The 16,715-nt window shown below is 45.5% G+C and overlaps 1 protein-coding gene across 1 annotated transcript in view; it reads left to right on the top strand.

Moving 5' to 3' along the window:
- RCL1 (RNA terminal phosphate cyclase like 1) overlaps positions 1–16,471 on the top strand; it is a 50,998-nt gene extending 34,527 nt beyond the window's left edge. The window contains exons 8-9 of the mRNA XM_075931636.1: positions 7,980–8,083; positions 14,310–16,471. Coding sequence (XP_075787751.1) covers positions 7,980–8,083; positions 14,310–14,460 — 255 coding nt within the window. The 3' untranslated portion in view covers positions 14,461–16,471. The remainder of the gene's footprint in view (positions 1–7,979; positions 8,084–14,309) is intronic.
- Positions 16,472–16,715: the final 244 nt, after the last annotated feature.

The raw sequence follows: 16,715 nt of genomic DNA, 5'->3' as shown, positions 1-16,715 counted from the left end.
TCCTCTTCCTCCTCCTCCTCGACGGGCGTTTCCAGCCCCAAGTGCACCACCAGGGGTGGGGAAGGGCCTGCACTGCCCCCCCAAGATATGGTGAAGTTCGTTATAATAGGGGCAGGAGTGGGGTCCTGCCGTGGAGTAAAAACTGCGCGCCCTGGCATAACCCTGCTGGAGCTCTTTTACTTTACTCTGGACCTGCTCCAGAGTGCGGTGGCCCCTAAAGTCAGGCTCTCAGCCATCCTGCCGTAGATGTTGGCATTCCAGCATCGGGAGCAGAGATCCTGGAGGGTCTCTACTTTGCCCCATACCTCCAGGAGGGCCAGGTTCTCCTCCCCAGACCAGGAGGGTGCATGTCTTTTCGTGCCCCGGCAGGCTCTTGGTAGCCCTGTGCATGCTCCCTGTGAGGGCCAGTGAGCTCTTTGGGGGGCTTGTGGCTGGGACATAGTGCCTAGATGTGTGGCAGTGGCAGCCGCACAGCAAGTTGCAGCTCCCAGGATCAGCTTCCTGCTACAAGCCTTGTCCTGGGTGTCTGCGGCTTTAAGAACTGCCGGGAGACAGGGACTATGGAGTTACGATGAGTGTGGATGGAGTGGCCAGCAGGGCACCTGTGTTATTTCCTGGAGACTTTTTTTTTTTTTTTTTAACAACTCCCTCTAACGCGTTCACACTTGCCTTTTTCGAACAAGGCTTTTTCAGAAAAAATCCTTCTTCCTCATAGAATGAGGTTTGCTGTCGTCGGAAAAAGCCCTCCATTATTTCGACTCTGTCGAAATAACACTATTGCAGTGTGGACGCAAGTATTGTTTTCCTAGAATAACGCTGCAGCGTAGACGCACCCTGTGTGTGGTAGGGATGTAAACAGGTAGCAACCGGTTAACTAGTCACAGGGAGCAGCAACCCTGCCTGTGATCTGCCATGGGTGGAGGACTGCTCTAGACTCACTGGACCCTCCCCCCCCCATGGCTAAGACCAGGACCGCTGGAAGCTGCTCCAGCTGGGCTGAAGCGGTCCCCTAACATTTAACCAGTTCACTGATTAATCAAGATTTTTACATCCCTAGTGTATGGTAGCACCAGCATGAGGTGCAAAAGCAGTGTTTGAGAGAGGAATAGGGACTGTTGGTGGGTTAGGTAATCCCTTTGCCATTTTACATGTTAGTGGTTGATGTGAGCTGTGGATGAAGTGGCTAATTCTGTCCTATGGGACTGTTAGCTAAAGCAGCTTTAATATTCTGTTTTCTAATTTAGTTTTGCCCTTGGTGTGGATAGGGCACAGTTCTGGGACATCTTTTGAGACCAGGTACTGATGCAGGCATGATTCATTGCTGGGTTATGCTGGCCTGCTTGATTGTGGTTGAACAGAGCCTCTAGACTCGAGGGCTACGTCTACATTGGCCCCTTTTCCGGAAGGGGCATGTTAATTTCACAGGTCGTAATAGGGAAATCCGTGGGGGATTTAAATATCCCCCGCGGCATTTAAATAAAAATGTCTGCCGCTTTTTTCCGGCTTTTAGAAAAGCTGGAAAAGAGCGTCTACACTGGCCCCAATCCGGCCCGATCCTCTGGAAAAAAGCCCTTTTCCGGAGGATCTCTTATTCCGAAGGATCTCTTATTTGAAGTAGGAATAAGAGATCCTCCGGAAAAGGGCTTTTTTCCGGAGGATCGGGCCGGATCGGGGCCAGTGTAGACGCTCTTTTCCGGCTTTTCTAAAAGCTGGAAAAAAGCGGCGGACATTTTTATTTAAATGCCACGGGGGATATTTAAATCCCCCGCGGATTTCCCTATTACGACCTGTGAAATTAACATGCCCCTTCCGGAAAAGGGGCCAATGTAGACGTAGCCGAGTAGTTTTCAGAAGCTGGGTGGTTAGGAGTTGGAGTATAGGGTGTTTGTTAAATCAAACCCTGTCCATACTAGGTTGCAAGCCTTCTGAGGGGCATAGATGGGTGTCTATTATGACTTTAGCACCATTAGACAGAGCTCTTAGGAACAATAATGGAAAGATTTCATCAGTAGACATTAGTGCTGACAGCTGCTTTTCTCCTGCTTGTTTGGGTGTCTTAAAGTGACAGAGGTTTCATCAGTAGACATGGCACTGGACTGGGACTTGGGAAGGTGAGGTTCTAGCCCAGATTTGACACCAGCTGCCTTTGTGATGAAAGCTGATCTTTTCTTTCTCCTCCCATCGTTGTCTAGTTTGTAAGCTCTTCAGCACAGGAACACATTCTCACTGTGTCTGTCCAGCATCTAGTACAATGGAGCTCTAATTTAAGCTGAGGCTTTAAATCAGGAGGGGATGATAATTTTTGACTGGGAGGGGGGCACTTCAAGAATTTGGAAATTGGTCAAGGGTTGCACTCGTCCATGATATTAATGGAGGAGGTTGTGGTCTGGGATGGAGGTTGGGTGCAGAAGGGGGTAAGGGATTGGGGTGCAGGAGTGGGTGTGGGATCTGGGAGGGAGTTAGGGTGAAAGAGGTGATTGTAAACTGGGGCAGGAGATGGTGCAGAACCTGGGAAGGAGTATGAGTGCAAGAGAGGATTCTGACCTGGAAGAGGGGTGCAGAAGAAAGTGCAGGTTCTGGGAGAGGGTTGTGACCTGGGGCAGGAATGCAGGAAGAGGTGCAGGGATCTGGTTGTGACTAGAGTAGGGGATTGCAAAGAGGGTAGTGGTTCAGGAATGGAGCAGAGGGAGGGAGGGGGGGAATGGGCACTTAAGCTGGGCAGCTCCTGACCAGAAGCCCACCAGGTTCTTCAGCCAGGCTCCCTGCCTTTCATGCCCCTGCACTAGTTGTGGGGGCCATGTGCAGCTCAGAACACTGGAAGCCAGGGTGGGTACTTCGTGTGCTGCCTATCCAGCAAATAAGCAGCTCCCATTGTAGGAAGTGTAGGAACTTGACATAAAATTTCACAGTCAGCCAGTAAAGTTAGAAAAAAATCGAAGAGCAGAAGACACGTCCCCATGTTGAGTGGATCTGTGTCAACAAGTATGTTGAAAGCAAACAGCATTCTTTATAGAAAGGAAGAAGAGCCTCGAACTTACCCCCTTCCCCACAGACCCTCCAATATATATATCCCCAAAATTATCTAAGGCTCCTGCTGTATTGAAGCCCTCTTCTGTGGCACACATTGTTTCTAAAGCAAATGCTAATGGGGAGGTAATACACCATATTATTCTGTCTCAAAAGCTCTTGTACACAGCTGAGAGTTGAACAGGAAACTCTGAGGTTTTACTTTTAAGTGTCTGTAGGTCAGATGTCTGTTTAGTAAAGATGGCCATCTTTGCTTGTACATTTAACAAGAGAAAAACCACAAGACGTTTGGCGAATTGTTTACCTAACTAGATCATCCAGATCCGCAACTAACAATTAGTGGATCCACTACTTGCTGCATGCAAACTGTTGCTAAACAGAATAATTTAAAAAAAAAAAAAGCTTAAATATCAATAGTCAATCAAATGTAGATAGAACATCTGGCAATTATTTGAAAAGAGTGTGAGACAAATGCTGTGTACTTTATAAATGTTTAGCCTTCCAGTCCACCCTTTGCTTTTCACTGCATCATTCTGTCATTGCAGTAATTGAACTTTAGGCATTTGGCCTTTTTTCTGTTTCATGTTACCTTTGTACTCTCCAGGCTGAAAAAATGCACTTTAAAAAGTTAACCAATAAACAAAACCTTGTGCATTGGTCAGCAGGGGTTGGACAGGAGTCAGCGAAGTTAAGGTCAGAAATGTTCATTGTTTTGAAAAATTATTCACGGGCAAAAGATAATGGGGATAGATGAGTTAAGCTGTAAACCATGAAGTGAAAGGAGCGGCATTTCATTGTTTCTCCATTTCACATTCAAATTAGTTGTAAATACTGATGTGAGGGCATGTCTTCACTACAGGCGGGATTAATGGGCAGCAGTTGATCCAGAGTGGGTTGATTATCTTTCATATGACCTCCGAGCGCTCTCCAGTCCACTGCAATACTTCACCAGAATGTGATAAGTAAATGGAGTCAACGGGAGAGCATCAGCTGTCAACTTACCATGGTAAAGACACCGCGGTAAGCAGACCTAAGTATGGCACTTTCAGCTATGTTGTTCACGTAGCTCAAGTTGCGTAACTTAGCTCGAAAGTCCACAGTCGTGTAGACAAGGGCTAAGACTGCAATCACAGACTAACAGGGTTAGTGCAGGAAAATGTCAGGGCTCCTTACAGAGACATTGGAATGGGACCCCATAGTTGCATTTTGTAAGGTTCAGTGTTCAGCCTTCTTCACCAAGCCTTCCAAAAGTCCAATACTCAACTAGCCGTGGGGGGTTTAGCACTCCCAGTGTAGGGCAGAGGAGTAAGTAATGTCAGCAAAACTTGGGGAGAAGAGGCTGGAAGGAGTCAAGTATAGGCATGAAGTTACACCCTCAAAAATTCCAAATCCACAGCTTTCCACAAGCATGTTGTCTCTGTGTCCTGTTTTCTTTAGATTCCTTTTGATACAGCAGGGGTTCTCAAACTTTTTGATACCGCAACCCCCCCCCCCCCTCTAAGTTGCTCGCAACCCCCCGGGGGGTCGGAACCCACAGTTTGAGGCGATACAGAATCCAGTTCAAGAGCTGCGTCCTGATATTTGCAGCCTTCTGTGGGACTTCATCTTGCCTCTTCCTCCACAACCATGTCCTCCTCCCTCTGTGGGCTGGAGATGGTGCAATGTTATATAGAGCAATAAACCTTCAGAAACTCTTTTTTTTTCCTAAAGGAAAGCAGCCTCCCTTCTACCTTGTCATCTTGACTAAGCTAGTTGAGTACTGAAGTCATCCTGTTCATTATTGTGTTCTACTTTGTGTATTTTTAATTGTTTGCAAAGGGGTGGTAAAATACTGTCTTCAGCAACATCTGCTCCTTTTATTTTGCCACGTGATTAAATGGTAATAAGTCTAATGTGTGATTGCGTGTTCTGGTCAGACCTCCCTGGTCCAACATCCTCGGGAACTCAGTGATCCTCAGAGTTTATTGTGGTCAAGGCTCCCTACCTGGCTGTTGGCTCTACTCCCTGATGCTTGTCTTGCTGCCTCCAGGCTCCCTTCCCTCCTGCCAGCCCTGGCTGGGACTGCATCCCCACCGCACCAGCCGCAGACAAGGGCCCGCCCTGCTGCCTCTAGCCCAGCCATGGATGCACCTCCTACTGTGTAAGCTCTGGCTGGGACTGTGCTCCTGGCTGCTGGTCCCACTGCCTCCAGCGTTGGCTAGGGCTGCGCTCCTTGCAGCCAGGGCTGCACCCCCCCATCACGCTAGCCCTCACTGAGGCTGTGCTTCCTGCCACGCCTGTTGTGCTCGCACTCTTACTGCCAACCCAGACCAGGCTGTACTGCTGAACCTGGCCAGCTGGGACTCTCTGGTCCACAATATCTGTGGTCCTGCCAGAAAAGAGAGCCTCAGATTTAGAGGTTCAGTCTGTGCCAGTTTTTGAAATGGTAACATAGAGTTTCTCTCACAATTTTTGGAGAGCCTGTTAGGGGTCCAATCCAAACCCACTGTGGTCAGGAGAGATCTATTCGCTGACTGGTGTGCCAGATTTTTCTCTCTTGGGTTCTTTGACTAACTTTATTTGGTAAATTCTCTTCATGCTAAGCAAGACAAAGTGTAACTCTTGCTCAAGTCTAGAAAACCACAGGCAGTTACAGGAATGACTTGTTGCTATGTGTACATTATAATTCAACCCTGTTTATCTGAAACATTTCAGGCCTATCTAAAAATAAGGGTTGAACAGTCAGTTTGCAGTTTCTGTATAAACTTCTCATGCTAGGAGGACGTGTAAGATTAGGGTAAATGGGGTTTTACTGTGTGATCTGGTTTGGAGTATATTCCTGCTTTCTAATGATAAAGAGTTTTTCATATGTCAAGTTTTAAGTGCTGCAGTTGTTTCCAAGCCATTTAGATTGTCTTGATTAAAGGGATACTGTTAACTAGTTTGGGAACAAAATGTAGGTTGTTTAATTATCATTGTTTATTAGTAATCAACAAAACCACAATTGTGTAAATCCAAGTCTTTAAAAACTCTCTCAAAATGTCCAGTTTTTTTGTTTGCATGTTAAAAGGACAGTGTCAATTTCAAAATGACACTGCTGTCAGAAACATTTTTACTTCTCCTTATTGTTCCTAAAAGATGCGAGACACAAATATTAAGGTCAGTTATATTAATACAGAATCTTAGCCTTAGGTACAATAATATAAGATAAATGCAAGATTTAAAATCAACACACCTCAATACGATTAAAAGACATTCTGAAAATACAAAAACACAAGTTCAGTCTTGCCCCAGAATCAATCACAGGTTTGACGTCACAATCCCTGGAACAATATACAAAAGCAAACTACCAAAGGTTAAATACATTAGGGATATATGTGAAAATACATTTATTCTTCTACTGACATTTTCAGTTACACTTTTACACGTGGATGGTGGTCCCCGTGAGCATCAGCTCCCAACTCTTCCCCCTCCCCCCACTTCTGCCTCTGCATGAACAGGCTCCTGCCCCCATCTCCACAGCTGCTTCTGTGGGGAAGGGGAAGGAGAAGTAGGTGGCTCTGTGGAAGCTGGCACTTGTGGGGAGCTGGCTTTTAAAGCCAGCTCTCCACGAGCATCGGCTCCTGCCTGCCCGCCGCCTCCCCACACCCGCCCACTTTTGCCTCCCTCCCCCCATCCACACACTGCTGCCTCTGGTACACACATGCCAGCTCTCCCCACCCCCATCTCCGCACTACTTGCTTTTGAGCCAGTGAAGTAAAAGACATCTGAGCCAGAAATGGGGTTAGCCAAGTTACCAGAAAGTAAATGTGGTAGATCTTCCACTTACATAGACCTCCCTGAGTAAAGCTCTTCCTTCCCAAACAGGCCATCTTCATAATTTGACAGTAGAGCCATAAATTCCCTTCCTGATATATTTTTGTTCAAACTATCCAAATATTTCTCAGAACTATGTCTGCTCTTTGAAGAGGACTGCCAAGGGGCAAATGCCATGTCCAGTTGTTTGCAAATATCTTCTGCTCTAAATGTAATGGAGATTCCACACTCTTGCCTACATCCCTAGCCAGGTCAAGTTGCAACAAGCCCAAGGAATGGAGAGAGCCGCAGACATTCAAAAGCCAGAGGAACGCTATGGATTGTGTACTGTTCAGCTGTTATTCCCTCCCCCCCCCCGTTGCCCCCAGACATAACCTTGGATGATGCTGTAGATTCATATGCTGAATCCTCAGCCAATAATTCAATATAAAGGCATCAAGCTTCACTCAGAATAGTGCACTCCCTTCTCTTCCCTAAATAAGGCTACCAGGGTGTAGTTTGAGAGACCGAGCCAGGGAGAAAAATGTATTTCCCCTCAGGGCTTTTGTTTATGCATGTGATGGCACTTTGTGTCGTTCCACAACCTGTATTCCTTATAGTTGTGTGGATTTTTCATGCAGCAACACCAGGAGAGGGACATGTTCTGTAAAAATAGGAAAATGTGTCTGCACAACAATTGGCAGTAGGGCGCTGGGCAAATGTAATACCTGAAACACCTTTTAACTACTTTTGAATAGCTTTCAGGTTGTCCCATTTTAAACATTGACCTAAAGAGCTATAGCCCAAGCAGTTCAGTAATCTATTAGTGCACATGAACCTGAATGAGAGTACTCCCTTTTCACTTGACCAAAATGAGTGAAATGCAAAATAAATGTTTTTTCTCCATTTATGCTGTTTAAATGTTAACTATTCCTAGAGCTTTCATAACCAATAGCAGTAATAATGTTAGAAAAATAATGTCCGTATTGTTTTTAACTCGTGTCCCTTTCCAAATATGCCCTGTGAAGTTAGTTACTATTACAAAATCTGGATTTTATCTTTTGACCCTTGAAACGTGAGAGCTGTGATAGTTCTGTTTTAAGTAAATGTTCCTCCATCTTTTTTTCCTATTTTCTGGTTTGTATAAAGATTAATAATTAAAATGTTTGTGTTTATAGGGAGGCTGTGTGGATTCAACAAATCAGAGCCTGGTTCTGCTCCTCATGACCCTTGGACAGCAGGATGTTTCCAAAGTCCTATTAGGACCTCTGTCTCCATACACGTAAGTTGTTCTCTTTTAACTTTAAATACCAAATCTTGTTTAATTTGCAATTAATAACAGGTATTTTTTATGTAGAATGCTTCCTTGCTGGCTACGAACAGAAATACTTGTACTGATCATTTAATGATCTGCACATCAGAAGTTACCTAGTGTTTATTTTTACATACTGGAATAAGACTTCCTCATTTCCTATTTTCCCTCTGATTCTAAGGTGATTAAACTTTCAGATGCCAGTTGTTTGTTGGTATTGATCTTGAATTGTATATGAAAAATGCTTTTTTGATGCTTCGATTAAGCTGTCTTGTTTTGCCTAATGTTGAAGTTCCAACATTGTATTCCGCTCATAGCATGAACGTCAAAGAGAAACAACTCAAAGGGGCACCTCATGGAGACTGGGACCCATGAAGTTTTAGAACTGATGTGGATTGCACTGGGTTTTTGCTTTGACCTTTTTTTTTTATAAGAGTTTTTCAAGGTCTGTGGCAGTTACCAGTCTGAAGAGGAGTGCTGTGTTTCCCCCATTCCTGCATAGAGCTTTCTTGTTACCATAGCTGGCTGATGAACAGTTGACTAGACCAAAGCAGAGACTGAATTGATCCAAGTTTGCCCCTTTAAGGGAAAGGAGAGAGATGTTCATATGTGGCGGCGATATTGAACAGTTAGAATGTGAACTGTCCTTTTTCGGTTATCATGGTACCGGTGCTGTATACGTGAAAGGTACAGTACTGTGATAACTGAAGAATGATGGTGCCATCACATGAGAGCTATAAATTGCATAACTATTATCAAACCCTGATATCTCCGAAACCAACAGATCCACCAGAGTTGGTGGAAGGGGCTTTGTATTGATTTTGAGGGGAGCAATGGACGATTATCTGTGTGAAAGGGGCGAAGTAGACCATCAGAAGGTAAGTATCTTAGTGGTCAGTAATCTCATCTAACACCAGTCATTAGACTGCACAGTTAAGAGTATAATCTGATGTCTTACAATTTCAAACCACAAAGTTTGTAAAGTATTAATTTTTAAGCGGACAGATTTTAGCTGCTTTTGTTGTTGACACACTTAGCATAGTAGTGCAGGGCAGAGGAGTTTGGCACTGGACCAGGGCCTCTATCAAAATCAGTCGGATTCATGTCAGCTCATGTATGTTTTTTCTGTTTTCACTTCTTTGCTGCTATCATCTAAGCATTGAGAAGTCAACCTCCACAGCTACTGAGCACAGATGCATGTGACATTTTAAAACTGAGAAGCAAAACCCTGTAGAGTTCCACTCCCTTTCTCCAGTCCACACCTCCCCCCTCCTCTGATTGCTGCTATGTTAGTAGCCTCCTGCATTTAGCACCTTTCACGCTGAACAATCCCAAGCTGCTTATTTTATAAATGGTATACATACGATTAAGGATGTAACATCCCGTTTAAAATGTTAATAGGTAAATCTCCATATATTATAACCCATCTCATAGAACTTGGCCTCCCTTAGGGCAGGCCAAGTACCATCTCTGACAGGTTTGCCCCAGATCCCTAAATGACCCCTTCAAGGGCTGAACTCACAACACTGGGTTTAGCAGGCAAATGCTCAAACCACTGAGCTATCCCTCCTCCCCTGGTTAACCAGCCAGTCATGCCACAGGCAGGGGGCTGGTGAAGCAGCCTCCTGCCCACACCATAATGAGCCTGGACAGGATGGAGCTGCCCCCCCCCCCCTGTAGGACGAGGCTCTTATGGCCATGCCATGCGCCAGTTAACCAGTTACTCCTTTACATCTCTATGCAGGATTGATTTCCCTTGTCTAACACAGTGAAACTGGTGGATTATAGTGTTAGGAATAGAAACAATATCTTGGCATATGTCCCTTCCCCACATCCCATATGAAGGCGGCCTCTATTTATTAATTGGGGAAGGGGGTGTTCACTTCCCAAACACGCTACCTCTGGCTTCTCTGAAGTAAAACAGGCTGAACAAAGATACGTTGGCATAAAGCCCTCTAGATCCTTGCTCCACATTCACATTCCAGATTCCACCGAGTCTGGGCATTCAGTTGTGTGTTACGCATCCTGGAGAATCCCAGATCACATGAGGTTAGGCTGTTTTCACAATTTAGCGCACGCCACTCTACATACAGTTGTATCCAGGGGAGGAGGTCACAACCACAGCACACTGGAGCCAGCTCAGGGGCCTGAGAGGAGGGAAGGAGAGGGACGCCTGACTCCAGCCAGAAATGCCCATTGGGAAAAGGAAAGTGGGATTTATCCTGCTCTGGAAAGCCCTTGTAGACTTTAAGGCAGGCCTGGGCAAAATATGGTCTGTGGGCCACTGCCTCCAGCGTTGGCTAGGGCCCCGGTCAAAAATTATTGCCAACCCCTGCTTTAAGGCCGCAAGAAGCCGTCATGATAAACACGTTGTCAACGTGTACATGTTGCAGACCATACACCATCATCCACCCAATCCTGCAATAGACTCCTAACCTCTGACCAAGTTGCTAAAGTCCTCAAATCATGATTTAAATACAGAGAATTCACAATTTACACTAATTTAACCCTGCAAGTGATAGGGATGTAAGTGACTAGTTGACCATCTGATAAGCAAAAGATTATCGGATGGTTAACTAGTTCCTCGACTAGTCGCACCCCCCCTTGCTGTGTCTAGCAGACACAGCAAGGGGGGGGCGGGAAGAAGTAGAAACCAGTGCTGGGGGAGCCAGCTTAAAAGCTGGTTCCCCCCAGCACTGTCTCTGCAGGAGGCGGGGGAGTAGTGAGGGCTGGGCATGAGCCAGGAATCAGCTGATTCCCAACTCATGTCCAGTCCCGGACTCTGCAACGCTACTTTTTAAATGTATTAAGAGCCTGCGAGCTCTTAATACATTTAAAAATCAGAAGCGCAGTGGGGGGGACTCAGTGCAAGCCAGGCCAGGCCACTGGGTCCCCCCTGCGGTGCTTTAATAGGGTTGCCAGGTGTCCAGTATTGAACCAGATGGTCTGGCATTTTCACCTCCTATCCAGTAAAACAATTCAGAAAATACCAGATACCTAAAATGTCCAGTATTTTCTGATTCTTCTCTCTCCCCGCCACCTCCCCCGCAGCCTCTTAGGGCCACAAACCCTCAAAAGCTTTTCTTAAAGGGGGCATGCTGTTTTGTTTTTGTTTTGTTTTTTTGCTTAACAGCTCTCGGGATCCTTCTGCCCCCCCCCCCCCCCCCCGAACAACTCTGGTCTCTCCTCCCCCCCCCCTTTTTTTTCCTCAACAGAATTTTTTCCCTGGTGGGGTGTTTGCTTTTTTTTTTTTTTTTTTTCGGGTGGGGGCAGGGGCGTTTCGGTATCTTTGGTTAAACCATCTGGCAACCCTGCACTTTAGCACTTTAAATGTATTAAGAGCCTAGAGTCTCTTAATACATTTAAAAGCAGAGCCACAGCGGGGTTAGCTGCCGGGCCGGGGGTTAGCTGCATGTCTGGTATTTTCTCATTCGGTAAGTTGTATTATTATTAGATGTATCAGTTTGTAGTTAAGAACTGCCTAGTTGGTGTGTGTGCTCAGGCTGCATGAGTGTGTCTACCAGCCAGACAGTTCGCAACTACTCGAGGGGGTGTGTGTGTGTATGGGGGGGGCGGGGGGGACAATAGAATCCCTGGGCCGGACTAACTCATGCTTTGTGGAGGAGAGGGGGGAATGGTGGCAGTGCCCCAAGATCTACATATGGTCGGGTCAGTCCCACTCCCCGCAGGCCGATTCATTTCTCCCCCCTGCTCCTCCTGCTGCGCCTCTGGCCAGCCCCACTCCCCCAACCCCCTCCCGGGCAGCCAGTTCTCCCCCGCATCTCCCTTGGCCAGCCCTGCTCCCCGTGTCCAGCCCCCCTTCCGGCAGCTGCTTCTCTCCTCCCCCCAATCTTCCCCAGCCAGCTCCCTGCCCCCAACCTCGCACTCCCCTGGCAGCCTTGCTTCACTGGCCTGCCAGTCTTCCCAGCCTGCCCCGATTTCCCTTTCCAGTGCTGCTTCCGGTGGCCAGCTCTCCCCTCCTCCTCACCCTAGAATCCCCTGGCACCTGCACCTTCCCTTAGCCCTGCACCCTCCTGGTGTCTCCCCCTTCCCTTACTGCTCCTGCCCCCTTTGCCCTCTTACCCTGATACCCACCCCCTCACCACTCTCTGCCCCATCCCCTCCTGCCCCTCTGTGCCCTCACACATGACTTGCTCCATTCTGGCCTTCCTCATGCCCACCCCTTCTTTCAAGCCTTCTCCCAGCACCTCCCCCTCCAGCCCCCAATGCCCTTCCCCCCTCCCCTCCCCTCTCCTCTCTTCTCCCAGCATCACCCTGTCCCCTCTCCCACTGACACCTCCCCTCCTGCCCTTTCCCTCATTGTCTGCACTTGGCCCCCTGGCATTTGTCTCTCTCTCCTGCACCCTGTCCCTTGGTGCCTTCCCCTTCCACTCCGCCGCTGCCGCCTCTGCCCAAGCCCGTTCCCTACCTTCTGCCTTCCACATTGCGGGGCCGGAGGCCGGCCCCAGAGGAAGCGTGGCCTCGCCACGTGCCTCTGAAGAGTTTTAAAATCTCAGGCCGTGACATCACGTCATGCCCAGGCGTCCTCCCCGCCCATGTGCAACGCCGCACATGAGCAGCTGCAAGCGGTGAGGAGGAGCCGCACACGGCGGGGATGCTCTGGGGGGCGGGGTGGGAGGACGCGTGGGGGGGCCTGGGCCCGGGCCCGCTCCAGGCAGAGCCGGGGAAGAGACCTAGCTTCACATATCGGTGGAACAGGGCCCCCAGCTCTGTAACTTGCTGGCACTTCTGGGTTCAGGATCGCGGGGCCGATTCGACCTAAGGCCAGCCCTGCTGGCAGCCGGCAGCCACCAGCCATGCTGAGGCCCGGTACCGGGCCGCAGCCCATTGTTTGGGAAACGCTGGACTAGTCAATTAGTTGATTAAACTGTATTTAACATCCCTAGCAAGTGACACTGGCTGCACAGTCTCTTTATCTCTCTTGAAATGATGACCCTAGACTGCAGTAGAAATATCTGGACACTTTTTTGTGCAATGTACCGACACGTCTCGTTGGTTAGGCCACTTTAGCAAGCCCGAGGACAGTGTTGCTTGGAATCTAAGGGTATAGCTACACTACAGTTGATGGAAGGGTTTTTTCCATCTGTAGGGTAATTCCAACACTTCTGTGTAAGTAATCCATCTCCCCAAGAGATGGTAGCTTTGTGTGTGGACCCAGGCAGCCTCTTTTTCCTGATTACCTCCCCTTTATACTTGGGTGACAGGACAGCGAGGGATTATTAACATGGTCCCAAAGGATGACCACAATTTTCTGCCAGTTCCTGCCAAAGTCTGTTTGCTTTTACTGCTGGACTGTCCCACTGCTGGGGGAGTGCCTTGGGACTTTCTTAGGACTTGTGCTGTAATCTGGAAAAAAATGTATTTTCAGGAATAAACACTTTTTCCCAAAAGAAGTCCAGAATCAGAATTCATTTTAATGCTGTTAGGTTCCACAGATGTGTATTCTAGCAGTGATCAGCTTGTGAAACTGCTTTTGAATCCATTTACTGTATTGCTCCCCCAAATATTTTGAATGGCCTTAGCTACCCTCAAAAATATTTTTCAGAAATTCCAGTAGAGTTTAGCATTGAACATTTTGGAATCAGGGTGGGGCTCAGAATGAATTGGAAATTGGATCCAGAGACATGGGAACTAGATTCTTTATGGTGATTAAGCAACTGACCTGCTGTGACACCAGTCATGTCATGGCACTTCTATGCCTCAATTTCCCCTTCCAGTCTTTGTCTGTGTTGATTGACAATTCTTCAGGGCTTTTCCTTTTTGTATTCAGTGCGAATTCGGTTGTGGCCTTCATAGCATTGCTATAATACAAATGAGATTTTTTTTTTCAAACCCACGCACCAATTTTCTTATGTCTGTCTCAAGTAGCCAGAACCTGAGCAAGAGAGAGACCCTTTCTAGCCATGCAGAGCTCAAAAGCTTGCCTCTTTCACCAACAGAAGTTGGTCCAATAAAAGATATTGTCTCGCAAATATCCTGGGACAGATACAGTGTCAACAACATCCTATGTCTCATTGAGTGCCAGGCTGTGCTCTATTTACAGACAAAACTTTTGTATTTATCAGATGAGTAACTGATATGTTGAAGATAATTTAACACCTCTTTCTTTTAAAAAAGTAAAATAAAATCTCATTTGTCCTCTCTCTCTCTCTCTCTCTCTCTCTTTCACTTTCAGAATTGAGTTTTTGCGACATTTGAGAAGCTTCTTCCAGATTATGTTCAAAATTGAAGCCAGGCCACCTCATGAAGAACTCAAGGGTGGAGAGAAAGTGTTGATGACGTGTGTTGGCATTGGATTTTCCAACCTTAGCAAAACAATCAAATGACAAAACAACTGCAGTTTTAATGAAAATGTGACATCAAAACTAATACAGCAAAGATACAATGTAACACTGTACACACAAAATGGTTGTGCCTGTTCTTCTTTCTCCTCCAGAATAATGTAGTGGCTGCTATGTGCAACTGTTTAAGAATATTATGAATTTTCACTTTTATCTCTTTATGGAGGCATTAAGGAAAGCAGCCTTAACAAAGATGACCAAAAAGAGAATTTGCAATGCAAATAATTTACCAAAATGTGGAGAGAGGAGTAACATTACATAGCTGTGTCAAAGAAATACCAACATTGAAATAAATTCAGCTCAAACTAGAGCAATATTTGTTTTCAGTTGTACATGCAGAATTTGTCAAAGGCCTCAATCCTGCAAACACACATGTACATAAGGTTATGTATAGGAGTGGCATGCATGGCCTTTCATTGTATAGATACTTGACCTCATATATATATATATATATATATATATATATATATATATATATATAAATAATGAATGAATAAGTGTTTTCAGGATTAAAGCCTGAATCTTGAGTGGGCATTAGATAAGGACCATAAAGTCAGGGAGAGACACTCTTACTGATGAAATGGGCTTTATTCAAGCTTAGTGAACTGCAGGTACGGGAATAAAGTAGAAATATCTTTAATGTAACTTTTTTTTAAATTAGAACATAAGACATTTGCTATACTGTATCCAATTCAACTTTCTTGCTGTAGGAGCAGGGGTAGCCCTTTGGACTAGATTTTTTTACCTGTAAATTGTTTTATATCAGAGCCATGATTACTATTTTTAAGAAGGCCCAGGTTGGTTTGTTTACAGTATTTCATATACTCCAGAATGAGACTCTTCTGATCATTTGGGAAAGGTGGCAACACAATGCAGTAGCCACAGGAGTTTGGACTAAATATATCTCATCAGGGAATTGTCTTGTGCGGCTGCAATCTTTGGTGAGATGTTTGGTTGGGGTTCCTGTCTTAATGTGTCTCAAGTTTCCAAATGATGAAATATCACAGATTTTTTTTCTATACAGCAGAGGGGAGTGGTTGAACCTAGTGCACATGTGTTAGTTTAGTATTGGGCTGCTTTTGTACAAGGAAAAAAGTATTATGCACATGGCCACAGATTGAAGTAATTTTCCTCAGTATAACAAACAGTGAGGATGACTAATTTAAATTGAAACCATTTCAAAAACTGTACCACTGGTAGTACAATGGTCATAAGCCTGTACAAATTATATTGATCACTATATACTGTGATTAATATAGCATTACATCATTAGAAACTCATGAGAATGCATCCTTATCCATTACCATTGCAAGAGATGCATCCATAACATGATAGATATATGTTGCCCCACACAGGAATTTGACAGAAGACTATATTTATGATTAGTACTGTGCTGTAAAATATTGGAGACAACAATACTCATGTACTTGAAATTCTGTGGGGGGTTTTGTAGCAATCTGATTATGCATTTAGAAAAATAAAATTGAATAGTTTTTTTTTTTCCTAAATGAAGCTTTGTTTCTTTGTTTAATTTTGGTTTCCCTGGACTAGCACTCTGGATTTTCAAAAGAAACAGCTCTTCTAAAGAGATACTTACGATAATTGTCACCTTCTTAAAAACTTCTGGGAGGAGGAAAATAGGGGTGACATCTTTTTAGTACAATGTGTAGACATTACAGTAAAAAGTAATAAACCTGGACTCTCTTGTACCCTCTTATGCACATCAGTGAAGGGAGCTGAGATGTGTCCTGGCATAGCCTAGTTGATATTACTGTAACTGAAAAGCATGTCATGTCTGCGTTGATATTCAAGACACATGCCACAAAATGCTGTAACTTGTCATGTTACGTACATCATGTTGCTCTGTTGTTGGGCTGTGTAATTCATTATGTAGATGTGTGTGCTTACTGTTCAGAACCTGAATGGGGCATTACAATGCTGTGTAATCTGTGCAAACAGTCTACATGCAAAATACAGTACTGCTCTTATGTTGCAACAGATGGATTTCCTATTACATGCTTTTAATCAACATTCATAGTTGGTGACCTGGTTGGTGAGTACTGTTTCCAGTAATTGACTGGGGAATTACATCTCAGATTAGGGATGTTAAATTTAGATAGATTAACTAATGGAATAGTCAGTGGTATTTGACTATTCGATTAGTCTATAAGGGCACCTCTGCCTTTGAACCTGCCAGGTTCTTGCCACATTTCAAAAGGAAGCCCCAGAGCGCTGGACCA

The sequence above is a fragment of the Pelodiscus sinensis genome, chromosome 6 (assembly GCF_049634645.1).
Source record: "Pelodiscus sinensis isolate JC-2024 chromosome 6, ASM4963464v1, whole genome shotgun sequence".
Classification (NCBI taxonomy): Eukaryota; Metazoa; Chordata; order Testudines; family Trionychidae; genus Pelodiscus; species Pelodiscus sinensis.
The sequence above is the reverse complement of the archived record's forward strand: the minus strand, read 5'-3'. Positions and strand labels throughout refer to the sequence as shown.